We start from the raw sequence: 16,934 nt of genomic DNA, 5'->3' as shown, positions 1-16,934 counted from the left end.
TCATTTTCTTATATACCATACATTGTGTATTTTTAATAGATTTTTGAATGTATTTCTTCATATTTTCCTGGTAGCTATTTGTTTCTTATCATTTCAGTGCAGAATGAAAATACATTTTCAGAGACTTGAAAGTTCCTTGGTATTTTGTAAAATCAAGATTATTATTGTTGTGTATTAATGGTGTGTGGGTCTTCTTGGTTGATGCCTTCAAGTAGGTGGGAGGTTCTTAGATTTAAGCGTGAGCAACTGAGCAGCACTGGATTCACATGCTATATTGTTGGAAAAGCAAACCCAGAAGACAGTCAACTATTAAACATAATGTAGTTGTCATGAAAAGTATAAGATGAATTTGGTGGCTTATTACTGTAAAAAAGGTTGCTGTTAAGAAGTCTTAGATTTCGGAGCTTCCCACAAGTTATTTGAACTCACCAAAGAGTGGGACATTTCAGAACAGCTTTCAGCTGAATTACCGCACAACAATTATGTAACAAAAAAGACTGAATGGTCACAATTGTTTCTCTATGTGAAGTCTGCAACTATTTTTATTTTGTACTGAAATGAACAAAAACCAATGGCTTCTTGGGAAATTCATAAAATACATTCCAAAACTTTTCAAAAAACAATAGTCTGTTGTCATATTGGTTCCCAGAGTCCATATGTCTGTCATTGTGTGTGTGTGTGTGTGTGTGTGTGTGTGTGTGTGTGTGTGTGTATGTTCAGTGCTCTGAGGTGTGTGGAGGAGGTGAGCAGCAGCGTATTGTCGCCTGTCCAGAGGAGGATCGATGTGACGGGGACCTTCAGCCCAGCAACATCCAATCGTGTAATAGCCAGCCTTGTGCTCAGTGGCTTACTGGATCTTGGGGACAGGTACACTACACACACACACCGACACACACACATACACTCACACAAAACAGATCAAAACAAGAGAGAATAATCCAGCATGATATATGATTCGTAGACCAATTTCATGAAGAATGTAATTTCAATGTCATTGATTTAAACTTATGGTATTATTACTAGAGGGACAAAGGATCTAAATTACATTTTAAAGAACTTGCATACAAATCGATAAATATTTCATCATGTCCTTCCCACTACTCATTTTCAAAACCTCTTATCCTGTTCAGGGTCACAGGATAATTCATACAGTTTTTTTTTTTTTTTTTTAATGTGACCTATTTGAAGAGTCAATGCACTTTAAAAGTATCTAAATCTGTAATAGAAATCCTGACAGAAAACTCATGAAATCCTGTAACGTGGTTCATTACACACTGTACAGAATGTAATGTCAGTTTAACCAGGGGAGACCAACAAGATAATACTGATATTTTTCTAGAATGGACTTGTCTAATTGATTGGAAGTAAAATAAGTCACACATCTACACGTAGTTTTATCTTTGTCACATCGAGTTAGTGGTGGGGGTATTTTAAAAATGCACTGATGATAGCATATTACTTAACTGTGGGTAACATTTCTATCTCCCAAAATCCACATTATCACTTATGATCCGTTTGGTTTATACCAACAGCTGCAGGCAATCGTCTCATAATGACCTGACCCACACTGGGAATTATGACTGTCATCCAAATCTCAAGTCCTCCCTGTTATGTTGGATGACTGAATAATAAGCGTTTGGTCCTAAAATGCACCTCCGGCCTTTGATAAATTGGATATATTAGGCATTTCCTCTTTGTTGTAATAAACTGAAATGACATTTGGTTTTGGCCATCAGTTATCAGTTACTGCGTGTTAACCCTATTGAACTCAGCGCCCTGTCAGTCTCAATCATAACTGGAGAAGAGAAGAGAAGGGTCCGGAAACACTGATAATATGCAAACATAATGATAATAAACAAGACAACAAAATAAATGTAAAGTTTTGACAATCTAAACTATGAAGATTGTATGGGGAAATCATGACATAAGACATTTTTACAGTAAGAAATACCAATCCATTAAAATGCGTTGTCTGCAAAACATTTTAAAACTCTGTCCGCAGTGTTCAGCTTCTTGCGGTGGCGGAGTGCAGCGTCGACTCATCAAATGTGTTAACACAAAGGCTGAGACGGATGAAGAAGTGGATCAAGCTCAATGTGACCATGAGCCGCAGCCTGAGAGCACCCAGAAGTGTAACTTACAGGAGTGCGAGCGCGCCCTCTCTGGTCAGTAACTCAAGGTGTAAACAAACCATCACTACTGTTTGAATACAATTTCTTCAGTTTTATGCAGTGGTGGAAAGTACAATTTTGAGGTATTTGTACTTTAGCATTTCCATTTTATGCTACATTCTACTTCTACTCCACTACATTTTGGAAGCCGGTATGGTACTTTTTACTCTACACTACATTTATTTGACAACATTAGTCACTAGTTACTTTGCAGATTCAGATTATTAATACAAAATATAAATCAACTAAGAAATTATGATGTATTATTATTATTATTATGGATTAAGCTACCTGGCAGTATATAAAGTAGCTCCACCTTTACCAGCTGCAACATTAAAGTGATGTACACATGACTGCATCAGTAATTATAATCCAGTGATATAATACATATACTTCTAAAAGGAGCCCTTGTGCATAATAAGTACTTTTACTTTTACTTTAGTAAAATTTTGAATGCAGGACTTTTACGTGTAACAGAGCATTTCTACACTGTGGTATTGTTACTTTTACTGATCTCAGTACTTCTTCCACCACTAGTTTTATGTAACATGGTTATTTGGTTAGATAGTAATGTCACAGTTATATAGGATTACTGAGCTAATCCTCCTTTTGTCTCGAAAGTATAGAACTAATAGAATCAAGTAATAACCAAGCATGTTGTTATGAATGTGATTATCATGATTGCAGAGAGCACATGACAGTGTGCCTCTAGCTGATGCTTCAGTTAAAAAGCTTAAATGTTCTCCAGATTCCTGTTGGAGGGATTCGTATTTTGCTGCTGGCAGCATCAGTCGTTGCTCTCACTGACCTTTGAAATTGCAAAGTGAAATTGCGCTATCCAGACTGCCAAAAGAACAACTGTTTTTTAGCTTTACTCAAGTCACAAACCAACATCACCTTGTAGTCCCATATTCTGAAGTGCAAGTGAATTTACTGTGGGCGACTCTTGTCACTGCATCAACTATTGACTGTTGTTCTACACACTCAATTCACAGATTTAATACAGTGCATGATTTCCTGTATAAATAATCTTTGTACTGTGATTTTTTTTGTTGGATTTTTAGAGGATGGGAATATGAACACTGCAAGCACATGTCAGTAAACATTCCTTTAACATCTTTTAAATTGACTGTAGCCACATGACTTTACATTTCTAATGTGCAGCATATGACATTTTAAAAAATCTGCCTACATAAAATCTTGTTTTGCCTTAACATTATGTGTCAGTGTCATGTAAACCTTAGTAGCAACTATAAGAATGAACTAAAAGCCCCCACTGTTATGGTAAATGTGTGTTTGATCCTAGATTGCAGAGCAGAATCAACTTTTGGTTCACAGGGTGACACAGTAGCTCTTTTGTTAACGCTGTTGCCTCATAGCAAGGAAGCGTATGTTGAAAGTGTTAGCTCTGGTTTTCTCCCAAAATCCTAAACCATGCAGATCAGGTGAACTGCAGCCTCTGAATTGCTTGTAGGTGTGATAGGCTCCAGTCACCAGCAACCTTGAACTGTTTATTGTGTAGTTGCTCTGCTTCTGTTTGGTGATTGTGTACTTGTGAATGTTTTTTGTCTGTCTTGGAAAAGAGATCTTAATCTTAATGAGACTGCCTGATTAAATAAAGATTAAATAAAATAAAATAAAACAGGATAAACAGGTATAGGAAATGGATGAATGGACAGATGGATTTGGTTTACTTAAAGGAAATATAATAACAAATGAATTAGAGAAAACCCAGAAAGTTTAAGAATTATTAGTATTGGCTCATAAAGTGTTGTCTGGTTTTATCCATGCCTTTAAAAGTACTATGGCAGATCAAAAATCTGAAAAAATAGTAGATTAAAGAAAAAATTCTGAGAATAAGACCTACTATATACACACCTACACAAGTAACATACAGTATAAGATAGAAATGTACAAATCTTTTTTAACACCCTTTGCCTCATATAGGTCTCTGAAGAACCTCTCTTTTTATGCACCATCACCATCTGTAATGCAGGAAGCATTTTAAGGTTTGTGTTCCCGCTGCTCATATCAGTTTTTGATTGAATGAATAATGAAAAAACAAAAACTAGTTAAAAAGATTATTTCTAATGAAAATAAGAAAACTAACTGAAATTAAACATCAATAAAAAACATTTTTTTTTATTTTAAGGTAAGAAAACAAATAAGCCAATTATAGCGCCTCTGTTTTGTTATCTGTTAACAGATATGGAATAAACAGAAGTAAGCGCCACCATGAGGTTGGCATTTGTGGTTTTGAGTAAAATGTTGTGACAGCTATTGGCTATATTGTCATGATGAAATTTGGGACAGAGATTCATGTCCATCTTGAGATGGATTGTAATAACTTTGATGATCCTTTAACTTTTCCTCTAGCGCCGTCATCAAATTTCACTTTGTCGAATACTTTTATTTATGACTAAATACCTGCAAAACTATTTACATTCCCATCAGTCTCAGCTGTACTTTGTGTATAGTGCTAATTAGTAAATGTTAGCACGCTAACACGCTAAACTAAGATGGTGAACATAGTAAACATTATTTCTGTTAACATCGGCATGTTAGCATTGTCACTGTGAGCGTATTAGCAGGTTGGCGTTAACATTTAGCTCAAAGCACAGCTGCGCCTACGTTTAGCCTCACAGAGCCACTAGTGTGTGGATTGTTGTGATATTTTTCGACTTCCCCTGCAGGCATCTGTAGTATACTGGGTCAGTTGTGTCATTAACATGATGATGATGATTAAGATGATGACATCACATGCTGTGTCAAACCTCCTGCATGTGGATGTGTTTAAATAGGGATCATCTGTGGGTGGTTCATCTATAGTTTGTTTTTACATGCTGAGGAAGGGCTCTGTCCAAATGTGTGTGCTTTGAATTGAATAGACTTTATTGTACTTTAGTTGTAATGTACAGATCTTTCATTTCACTGTTTATTATTACCAAACCCTAGGAAATAGTCTGTGTTTGGATTTTCCTACTTCCTCCTGTCAAATCCATCTAATCTACTGATGTGTGTTATAGGTTTAACTGCAGTATGAGGATGGACACACATATCCAGTGATTGCTACAGGACTATGATTATAGGGCATCTGAAAATGCAATTTACACAAGAGAAAAGTTTGACCTTAAAGCAATAAGCTAAGGGTAAAATTAGAATTTCCGCCAGTGGCTGTTTACGCACGTCAACGAGGATAGTGAGTGAAATGTCAAACTAGAGCAATTAACCAAAACTTTCAACATAAATTGGGGTTGTGATTCTTGAGAACTCCAACAAAAGGCATCCCATATCGACATAAGGAACACACAGAATGCGCAAATTACACAGGGGTACTCATATGAGGTAAATCCACATTACAGCCTCAATTTCTGACTGATTTCCTTTATTAAACCAAATAGTCAAAAAGGAGATATTGTAAAGAAAAAAGTCTTGAATGAAAATGTAATCTTTGAGACAATATAGGAGTGTCTATCACTATCAAGAAGATGCTCGTAATGTTTTAGGTACAGGTATATAGTATATTTATTTCAGGGGTATTCAATATTAAACAGCCTGATGTTATCAGCTTTTTTGAAGCAGCGCGCTTTGCCATCCTTGGTTGCCAACAGCAGCATTGATGTCACTGGGAATCCAGCAGCTCTTCCTCTAATAATGCCGCATCACAAGACCAGTGGAAAGGCTGACTACAGTAGCCTCAAAGGTTTTCTTTGTTAACCACGCACGCAGAAGAAGACTTGGAACTTTTTTTTTCAAACTTTGATAGAGTAGAAGAAGACATTTGCAATCAAAGCAACTATTCACAGCAGGAAAATTATGGGCTGTGAGTCTTCTTTTGCTTGAAACACATCATTCATAGCTTGACATTTCCATCTTTTTCTTTTGATTTAGTCTGTCACACTGTATACCAAAAGTTTTACCTACACTAGGTCGAAGTTTATATCTTGCTTTGATGTGTATATGTCTAAAAAAGGCTTCCATTTTTGCACTTGAGGTGTATTTTTGCTCCAGTACATGTAATTTGAAGGTGCAGGTTATCTGCAGAAAAGAGTTTTTCAGCATACAGATCCAGACACCTAGAATTGCCAGCTGGGCCATGTTAGGGCTTATCCCAGCAGGGTCTCTGCTTGGTACTTGGCTGAAATTAAATTCCTCTCATATATGTGTATATGTGTGAATGTGTTTTCGTGGGAGACTCCCAATGGCTGGGAGATGGCTGGGAACTGGTTCCCAGTCGGCTGGCAGCCGAGAGGCCTTCGGTTGGGAGCAGCAATTCCAGTGGCTCCCACTGTAAATGGTCCTCACAGCTTACTGTAAAGTGTTTTTACAGATTGGAACATCATCACCCTCAGTAAATAAGCTTATTTAACTTCATCACCCTTATTTAACTTCATCACCCTCAATAAATAAATAAAAGATATAGATTATAATCTCCAAAATATTCAGCATTTTACACCTCCTTTTATATTTGTGCCTTCTGTAATTAAAGAAACATAATTTGTACTTTTTCATTCAATTTTCTGATATAGGCCACAGCAGTTCAGTGGCATTTCTGTTTTATATCAGATATGAAATCACAGTGTTCCTCAGAGGGCAACCTGTTAGAGTCTGAACGTCAGCTTTGCTGACATTTTGAAGGCACTGAGGTATAAAAGTGTTACGGTAAATATTTGAGGCATATGATAACGTGGCAGCAAACAACTGGCCATGTTAATACTGTGTGTGACCGTCCATCTCAGTTAATAATTTGTTTATGTGAAATATTATATTCCACATGTGAAATGTATGAAAAGGGTGTATACATGTGATACATTCACATGTGCTTTTTAAAAAAAAGTTTTACACAAATCCCACTCGTTAAGAAGACAATGAAACCAGCAGACTGAATCCAAAAGGGTAAATTTAGTTCAACAATGAATCATAAAATAAAATCTCCCTGAAATAAAAATGAATTTCAGAGAATGTAAGGCTGACTAATGTCTTGTTAAGGCTTTTGGTGCAGAGCAGCAGTTTAAAAACGTGATGTTCCCCAGCACATGACCTTCTGCCTCATACTAAAACATCGCACCCCTTTAGATGAAAGACATGTTTAGAAATCACTTTAGAAATGTTTAGTCATGTTTAGAAAGCGCTTTTTTTCTTAGAAAATATAAAATGGTATATTTATATTAAAATATAATAAGAGAACCAAAAAATGTATCATCTGCCACATTTACCAAAGGTAATACCTGCTGTGACAGAGGTGTTCATGGTGCACTGTAGTTTTTGTAGTAAGTAGTGTAACTCAGTTATTTATCTCCACACAGTCTGATCCATTAAAAGTTAGGTAGTAGTAGTGAAATGTATGAATGTTTCTCATCAAAGCTTTTGAATCAAAGTCAGTTTGATTTGTTGTAAAGTGAAGATCTGATTATACTAAACACATCAAAATAGCCAGACGGTTATTCATGAAGCACTGAATAATCTTGTGTGTGAGTCAGAGAGAAATTTATGTGCACACCTCAATCATGATAACTTTAGCTTTGGTATTGATGGAATCAACAAAACTATGCTTAGTGCTTATTTCACATTGGTATGCATTTTCATGTTTAGACTTAATGGTGTATTTATATTTAAATGTGACAATTATTAGCTAGTTTTAAACAGATGAAGTTCATGTTAATCCTGTTGTGTATTTCCTTGCTTTCGTTTTTTTTCTCCACTTGAATCTACTGTTTGTGGGGGCTTTTAAGGATATGAGTTGAAGTAACTTGTGCTCTTCTCTTTGAGAGTTGGCAGACACTTGGAAATAGTGTAGTGCTCAGTAATAAATCGGGACAGAGACTACTTTTTCTTTTACATGTCTGCACCAAACATTACAGTTAGTGTACAACAGGTAAACTCCACTGGTGGAAGCTACACCCATGAAATTGAAAATATTATCAGTATCCTTTTAAAAGCATACTGAAGCACTAGTGTTACTTAAAGAATGTATAACTACTGTTACACTCATTATTCTTTTCATACCGCATATATTGTGTAGAGTCCGTGCTTTACTTTGCTACCTATATAATGATATAATGGTAGTAAGTCATTTAACTAAAATATGCCCATTTAATATTTTTTCAAGTAAAAAATTATCATTCTGTGAGTTTTTGGCGAATAGAAACTTACAGAAATAAACCATGCAAACAGTAGACAATGGCATAAACTCATATCATAAACTGACAAATATAGAAAATGTAAAATATTAGCCAAGTACCGTAGATGTATTTTCAAAATTGTATTCAGCTACAGCAAATATATTATTCAGACTATCCGAAGTACAAGTGTAAAACCCTGCACTGAAACACAAACTAATGAAATAATTTATTTCGCTGCAATGTGACCCACCCTTGTTCAGGAAGTGAAGAATTCTACCACAGTTAGATCTGACCTTGCATTGAGTACCTTTTCCGAGAGTACTGTATTATCTCTCTCTAAAAAAAGTGTTGTTTGCCTTGTGGCACTTGGTGAAACGTGGAACTGAGTGTTGAGGCACTTTTGTGCTGTGGTTTGGATATAAATTTAGAGCCATTCTGATGTTGCACTGAACAAAGAGCAATCGTGACTGTAATTGGATGCAGATCATAAACATCTCATAAGAGTTACCTGAGACTAAGTGTGATGGAAATGTAAAGTGATGGAGCAGAAGGTATATTTAACCATCGCATAAATCGCACAAATTTAATGGTATATTTATGTGGACAATGATCAGCGAGGAAGTCTGATTAGATCTGACTTGGGCAACATTTCATCTGAGATTAAGAAAAGTCTGGCCATGTGTCAATATACAGTGCCCCCACAGTGATATATTGATAAACACAATGTACCAGTCTAATCAATGGCAAAAAATAAAACTTCTCTTCGTCATATGTTCATGCTTTTGTTAGAGCCTGTAAGGCGAAAGCTGCTCCAAGTGGCTTCTCATGAAACGTGGACTGGATGCTGCTCACAGAAGCTGCTTTTATGTGAAACTAATGCTGTGACACTAGACGTGTAAGACCATGTGTGCAACTGTGTGAGCCCAAGACAGATTTCCATTTTTTTTGTATGCCTGACAATATATCTGGGCTGCAGGCCATTATTAACATCCCACTATGAAGTCAAGGTTGGTTTCCTTAGCAGCAGTAGGAGGATAACAGGAAGATGATCTGAGTTCATCTTTCACATGGACTGTACACGAGATTTTGAAAGATGGGATACATTTATCAGGAAAAAAAAACAATATGACACCATTAGTGACATTTTCTCCATTCAGATGTGTTAAGCTATTTTCAGTGCTCAGTCTGCCATACGTCCCCCTGAACCTCAACTACAGCAGGGCACTGAACTCCTTGATCCTTAATATTTAGTTACATTGCGCACATTTTATGTTTTGCCTTAAAAAACGTGATTGGTTGTTTTCTTCTTAAAGCTTAAATTCTGATTTCAGCTAAAAACACAAAAAACAGCCACAAAAAACATCCAACCAACTACAGCAGCGTATTGCTGCCACCATGACAAAAATAAATTCTGCTCAGTTTCTCGTTCTAATGAGAAAATTGTAATTTTTACAAGAGATACAAACAAACAAGATCCTTTTCACATTATAACAAGATATTTTTTATGTTATTATGATGTTTTCTCATTATTACTAGGTACCAAATTATTCAAGTTTTAAAAGAAACTTTTCTTGTTTTAACAACATCGCTTTATCTTGTTATATCATGAAACATTCTTGTTATTTCACAAACCCAACGTATCTCATTAAAACAAACTATTCTCGCAATAATCTAATAAGCTGGCATGTTGTTATAAGAAATTCCTATATGGTGTAAAAAGAGATTGTAGCCTACATCGTCTACAAAAAAACAGGTTTAAATATGGTTAAATATGGTTTGATTAAGTTTTGTTTGATTCTTGGGATGAGACACTGCTAACGTACCATCCATACTGTATCTATGCTGTTTTTCCTGTATAAGGTCACAGGGGGGCTGGAGCCTCTCTTAGGGCGACAGGGTGGGTACACCCTGGACAGTCACCAGTCTATCTTAAGGCAACTTTTAGAGGGGTTAATAGTTAAATATGTAAAACTATATGTGCGGGAAATGGAACATCTCAAGCAGTGTTCAGTTTCTGGTCCGGGCAGAGGTGGGGGGTGATGGTGGTGATGGATTCTGATACGCTGCACTGAACATTTTAGGTTATTTAGTTTGCTACATACACTGGAACATAAATTGCCTTGGCATATAGCCTCAAGAGGTGCAGATGTGGTCAGGAAGAGTTGGAAAGTCACTGCTTAGGTCAGGCCGCTGCAACGTCATTCCTAATGTGGGCTTGTGTGTATCACTCACACTGTCAGGGATGTCCATTCTTGTCAGATACTTTAATATCTGCGTTCCATAACAAGAAAAGTTTCTTGTAAAAAACTGAATAATTTGGTATCTAGTAATAAAGAGAAAATATTTCATAATAACATGAAAATTTTTCTCGTTTTAACATGAAAAGGATCTTGAAAACACAAGAAAATGTTCTCATTATGAGAAACTGAGCAGAATTTATTTTGTCATGGTGGCAGCAATAAACTGCATTAGTTTACAAAAAAAACAGCTTATACGGGAAAAGTAAAACCTCCAAACAATCCTTTAAGTTGTAGAATGAAATAAACCATGGGAAGTGAGAGGACCCCCGTTCCAGGGCTCGTAGGCAGCAGGGCCAAAAGTGGTTCAATAATGTAAATTTAAACCTGGAAAATTTTGGATTTTCTTTTTGAAAATATGAAATTTCACTGGTAATAATCTATGTAGAAAACCAAATATAGATAAATAAATATAATGCGACTTGGTGCTGGTTAGGGCCTAGCTTAGCCTTGGACTTGGGAGAGGTCTCTGTCAGTCTTGGTCTTAAGCTCTATTTTGGACTCAGTCTTGACTCCAAACCCACTGAGTTCTGTAGACTCATGTTGGACAAGACAAATGGTCTTGACTACAGCTCTGCCTTGTGTGCATTATTAAGGTTGTCTTCTTAGTCTTATCTCTGTGTTTAATTGTGCATACATATAAGATACTCACATGCGATGTCCTTGCATCAAAGCCTAACGAGCCTTAGTAATGCCTAACATATAGTCTGCAGTCGGTGTGCATGTTGTCTGGGAAAAGCAAGGGGGAGTGGAAGAAGGTCAAGTGGACGAATGACCTGCATTCAGTCTCAAGGTCTCTCTGCATGCAGATTCCCACAGCACAGAGTTACCGTCGGGAGCTAATGAGCAACATTGTGTGGTTTTTGTGTGTAGTTGTAGGTGTCTGGAACATTCTGAAGAAATGATTAATTTTCTGTAGTAGTAAAGGTTACCCTCCTTTCCATCTGCAGAATACCAGCCCACACGTCTGAAGGGCCAGATATTTTACTGTAACGGTACACCATTCACCGATTGAGGATTTTGGAGGTGAGAGCAAAAGGCTAAGCTCTTATCCAGCAGCTATCCAGTGAACTGAACCAAATAGTACACTTCATAGATAGTGATGGAGCAGCAACATTTCCACCTCCTTCACAGGACATTAGAGATCCAAGCCTGACTTTTTAAAGCTAATCGATATTTGTATAACAATTTATCAAATGACAAGATGAAAATAATGTGAAAGCTATCGCTCATGGTGATGAAACTACAGAGAATTATCACCTAAATCAGCAGATCTCCTCAGCTTTAAGGAGCTTTATAGCATTGTTCAGCTGTCCGGCCGTAACTTTACTGTTTTGTTTCACTCTCAGCGCTCCCATAACGTTGTTTTCAGTCAGTGCGGGCAGCTGTTTTCTGCGAAAAAGCTCTAAAAACCCACTTTACACTAACTGCTCAGCAGGAAACAGCAGAAAAACACAGTTAGAGACTAGCTGGTAAACATCGCGGAGCACTGAGCAGCTAAAGAGCCAGAAATTTCCCTCAGGAGTTGGTGGAGACCAACAGAACTAAAAGAGAGTGCATACTGGACTTACATTCATCAGATGGACACAAACACAACTCCAAATCAATGATAATGTTGCTCCATAACTGCAGGATGTGTAAATAAGCAACTGTTTGCTAACAAGTTCGCCATATCAATAAAAAATAAATCAGTTGGAGTGTTTAAGTAACTAAGTGGCAGTTCACTCTGTTCTTTTGTTCATTTGTTCCCTGGCTCATTCTTTTGTGATGCTATATTTAACCATCTGTGACCGTTGGATCATAAGATGTTTTTTTCTAGAAAACAAATGCAAATCCACTTCCACTGACGACATTGATGCATAGGGCGAGGGGCTGAATGTGTTTTTCTTTTCACCCAACCCAAGGTTCTATATTCATAAATAGCGAAAGAAAAGCATATTTCTGCGGAAGTCCCACGTCCCACTGCCCCCTTTTGTTGTTTACTGTTCAGTATGGGCCATGCTGGTGAGTGGGTCAAAGATGGTGAATGGGGGGTGTATAAATGAGAAGCACACAGGAAATGCTGTGTATTGAGTTGCAGCTGTGACCTTTGTACCCTGTTGATGTCATGGAGTCTCTCTGATCTGGGTGACATTGGAAATTCTGCACTCTGGAGTTTTGAGAATTGCTTTATGCAGGAGCAGCTGGTTCAGTAGTACAGTATGTATAGGCCCTGTTGAATGGTGCAGCCATGGTTGGAGTACAGACTGAATTGCCATGCTCCGCAAACAAGCTTGTGTCAAAGTGCTTCCTTACAGCCCCTTACAAACCCAACATTTTGGTCCAAAATTAAATATTACCGGATTGAAATTATTGGCTGCATTGTCATTAAATTTGGTATAGACATTCATCATCCCAATTAATATGATTTCTAATAGTTTTGAGGATACCCTGACTTTGCTTCTAGTGCCACCACGAGATGACACACTTCCATCTGTCTAACACTTTGATTCATGAAAAGATATTGTTTTGGTAATTGTTAGATTTTCATGAAATGTGCTGTGAATAATCATGGTTTTCAGAGGATGAATCCTAATGATTTTCATGACCCTCTGACCTTTCCTCTACCACCACCCTCAGGTCACATTGGCAGTTTGTACACAATGACTAGATATCTCAATATTGGACAAATGGGCAGATTTTGATTTAGGTGATAGCTCGTCACATATAAACTAATATTTGCCAAGATATCACAAAATTCATGAATGCCTACTCTAATACATACCGATTGTAGTAGTTCATGTGCTCTAGTCCACTGTAGGGCAAACCTCTGCAATTGTGTCACTGCAGCTTGTGCATAAGCTGACTGCATGTGGCTTCTTGTTGATGATTGGATTGTGTTAACAGAACTGTACTTTTCCACTGTACTATGACAAGACCATTGGGTGTTGAACATTTTCTAGACACAAGAAAAATGTGTTGGTCACTACTAATCTCACATTTTTTCAAGATTGTTTTATCTTGAAAAAATGCTGTATTGTAAAAACAACTGCAAAAGTGAGAGAGGGTTGATGTGCGACAGATGTTCCTGACTGCCAAGAAGTGCTTCTCAATTAATTGATTACATTGATTTTCTCAGATCTTAAAAGGTACATTTCTTTCTTTCAGATGTGTGAACAAGATAAAGTATTTTGTTTTTAAGTTGATTTAGAGTCATATCAGTAATAGACAGTAATAGAACTTAAAACAGGATAATTCATGAACAGTAAAGCTAAGGAGCATATTTACAGTCGGAGCCACTGTAGATGATACTGATTTGTCTTTTTTATTTCATTAATATAACGGTTACACTTTTCTTTTTAGTATCCCTTCTAAAATAGTCAACAGTTTGCCTTCAACATCAGCCATCTGTTGTCTGCAGTGAGCCACAGCTTTGTGCCTCCTTATTTACATACAAAAGCATGTAAATTATCTAATCTGATAGTCATAATGTCACACTTCATATGCAGACTGCGAAGACCCTGATAAGTAAAGATTCAACTTGATCTTTGAGCTGAGGGTTTGTAGGTCTCAGAGAATTTTGAGAAATAAAATCTTTCCCTCTGAAAAGCACATAACATTTGCAGGAGGTTTACTTAATACTTAAGCTGTCTGTTAAAGCCATCAGCCGTTGCATCCGCCTCTCAGAAATGTTGAAATTACTCAGCAGAACGGAGATTCCAGCAGGAAATTGTGGGTTGTTTTTTGTTTTTGTTTTTTTTACCTTGGCAGTTACTCCATAGCAGAGCTTGTGGGAAATTAAAGGACAGGTGGAAAACTAACTTGATTCCTAAAGGATTCCTGCCCTTAGCTTCTCTTAAATGAGAAGACAATGAGCGAAATACAATGAAAATATCAGTATCTGAAACAGTGAGTGTCTGATGAAGTGTAATAACAGCCCACGCTCAAACCGCTGTCTGGCCTAGTTTTTCAATTTCATGGTTCTGCTGCTTTAAAAGACCAGGCAGCAGATAGTCAAAATGTTTCTTCTGCTTGACAGATGTGTACACAAACTTACAACTTAAAGCACTCCTGTTCACGTGAATTTACTGTAGTGGATATTGTTGTTAAAACTAGATTTTACACAGCCTGTTACTCTGCTTCTGGCTTTAATATGGAGCCAGCAGGCCAACTTTTTACCTGATAGCATGTTGTGGTTGATTTTCTTTTCCTTGTTCAGCCTTCAATAACTTTAAATAAATAACCACTATCAGGTTTTTAGGAACCAAGCACTGAGACACAAAAGAATGAAACTCTTCTACTTCATACAAAGTAGTTTTAATCTTCGGATTACAGAGAAGTACATACAAATCTGAAATGTGAAGGGTCTAAATTCATTAATTCAGACAAGAACATTTCTGCTGGCATCAACCCCAAAGTTCCCTTCCACAGTGCGCTCCGCCCAAGGGGAAAGGATATTCCTGATTGGATATGAACTGGTCACCTGATCGTATGCTGTTACACTTTTACCCACTTGATTGCGCCATGGGGTGCACGGTGGCAGAGCGGCTACAGCTCCTGCCTCCCAATAAGGAGATCGTGGGTTCGTGGGTTCGATTCCCGGACCGGACCAACATCACACAATCTCTCTGGGTGGAGTCTGCATGTCCTCCCCGTGTTACCGTGGGTTCTCTCCGGGTTCTCCGGCTTCCTCCCACCGTCCAAAGACATGCATGTGTAGGTTAATTGATAACTCTAAATTGCCCGTATTGAATGAATGTGTGAGTGAATGGTTGTCTGTCCTTGTCTGTGTCTGTGTTCGCCCTGCGACGAGTTGGCCACTGTCCAGGGTGTGCCCTGCCTAAGGCCCGAAGTCACTGGGATAGGCTCCAGTCACCCGCGACCCCCTAACGGGGACCAAGCGGTAGAAAATGGATGGATGGATGGATGGATGATTGCGCCATTATACAAGGAAACTTCCTGGTTGGTATGATATCACAGGCAGGAAACATCATTTCAACTGTTTACACGAAGAGGTCACTTGCCTTTCCTTTGTCCTTGGATAAAGATGTTCTTGATAAAACAGACTCTTTACCCTTTGCTCACAATAACACTCTCTTTGTTACAATAGGCTTTCACAGGAAAGGAGGATCCGGACAAATAGATATAACTCCTGAGAGAGATGTCTTCTCTGTCTCTTATTGAAGACAGAAAGAGTTTATCATCAAATTTCCCAGGATCTGTACAGCACAATGTGACCTTGCGTCCCATGGCTCTGTGTTGCTTTCTAACTCATAATACAATAGTGTTTTCGTTGATTTCGTTGAACATATTGGTTATGAAAACAGATTATGCAGAAACAAACACATTTTACGATATAAAATAGATTATGCAGAATTTCTTTCAACGAGCATAAACTTCCTTCATTCACAGTATTTATATCTTGTGCTTAATGTGAGGATTATTTTGTCACCAACAAAATAAATTTCCATTCATCAAGGCCATTTCTGAAATGATCCAAATCATCATTTTCCTGGAAGTGTATAGATAATATTGCATAGTATAGATTTTCATGTAACATCCCCTACAAAGTGTATACATCTTCTCTCCCACACCAGGAAAAGCATTTTTAGTAGCAAGATTATCTCTACATTTCTTTCTTCAGAAAGCTCTTGTTCATGTTTTCAAAGCAAGTGGGGAATTTGTTTACATTGCTGCTGATCATCACAACTGTTTTTCTGTATTAATTCAGAATCAAGTTCAAACTATATTTTGTAGCACTAAACAGGGGAGAAAATCCAATCCAAAAAATCATTACTAACTACTAATCAGGGTTTTTGCTTTTGCTTTTCTTCCCTCTGAGGTGTCTGGTTTTATTTGAATCCACTTATTTTATCTACAGAATAAAAGAACAGAGACACTTTTTTTCTCATTTTCAGCATCTACAAGCTCTGATCAAAAAGAAATCCTCAGCGGGCCTCTAAGCATTATCTGTGTTGGTCTTAAGCTCTATTTTGGACTCAGTCTTGACCCCAAACCCACTGAGTTCTGTAGACTCATGTTGGACAAGACAAATGGTCTTGACTACAGCTCTGCCTTGTGTGCATTATTGAGGTTGTCTTCTTCTCTTTAAGTGTGCATACATATAAGATACTCGCATGCGATGTCCTTGCATCTCTAATGGAAATGTAATTTAGATTTTTTCCTGTTTTATAAAGAGGTTTTACAGGCCATTTGTTGTTATGGCACCACTGTTAGTGATCTATGATTTATGGTGCATCTGAATATTTGTTTGCAAGCTAAAGTAATGCCTAACATATAGTCTGCAGTCGGTGTGCATGTTGTCTGGGAAAAGCAAAAGGGAGTGGAAGAAGGTCAAGTGGATG

The 16,934-nt window shown here is 37.5% G+C and overlaps 1 protein-coding gene across 2 annotated transcripts in view; it reads left to right on the top strand.

The window, feature by feature from the left end:
* The window catches only part of LOC122873928 (A disintegrin and metalloproteinase with thrombospondin motifs 7), an 88,762-nt gene that overhangs the window by 67,088 nt on the left and 4,740 nt on the right, over positions 1–16,934 (top strand). The window contains exons 22-25 of one of the 2 annotated variants that reach the window (XR_006377540.1): positions 721–867; positions 2,003–2,165; positions 4,119–4,180; positions 5,198–6,161. Coding sequence is in view for 1 of the 2 variants with exons in the window: in XM_044191299.1 (XP_044047234.1) it covers positions 721–867; positions 2,003–2,165 (310 nt within the window). In the remaining variant the exon portion in view is untranslated. Of the gene's footprint in view, positions 1–720; positions 868–2,002; positions 2,166–4,118; positions 4,181–5,197; positions 6,162–16,934 lie in introns of those variants that run through there. The other variant, XM_044191299.1, reaches the window with a different exon arrangement.

The sequence above is a fragment of the Siniperca chuatsi genome, linkage group LG1 (genome assembly GCF_020085105.1).
Source record: "Siniperca chuatsi isolate FFG_IHB_CAS linkage group LG1, ASM2008510v1, whole genome shotgun sequence".
NCBI lineage: Eukaryota > Metazoa > Chordata > Actinopteri > Centrarchiformes > Sinipercidae > Siniperca > Siniperca chuatsi.
Note: the sequence above shows the minus strand (reverse complement) of the source record. Positions and strands in the feature narration are given on the sequence as shown.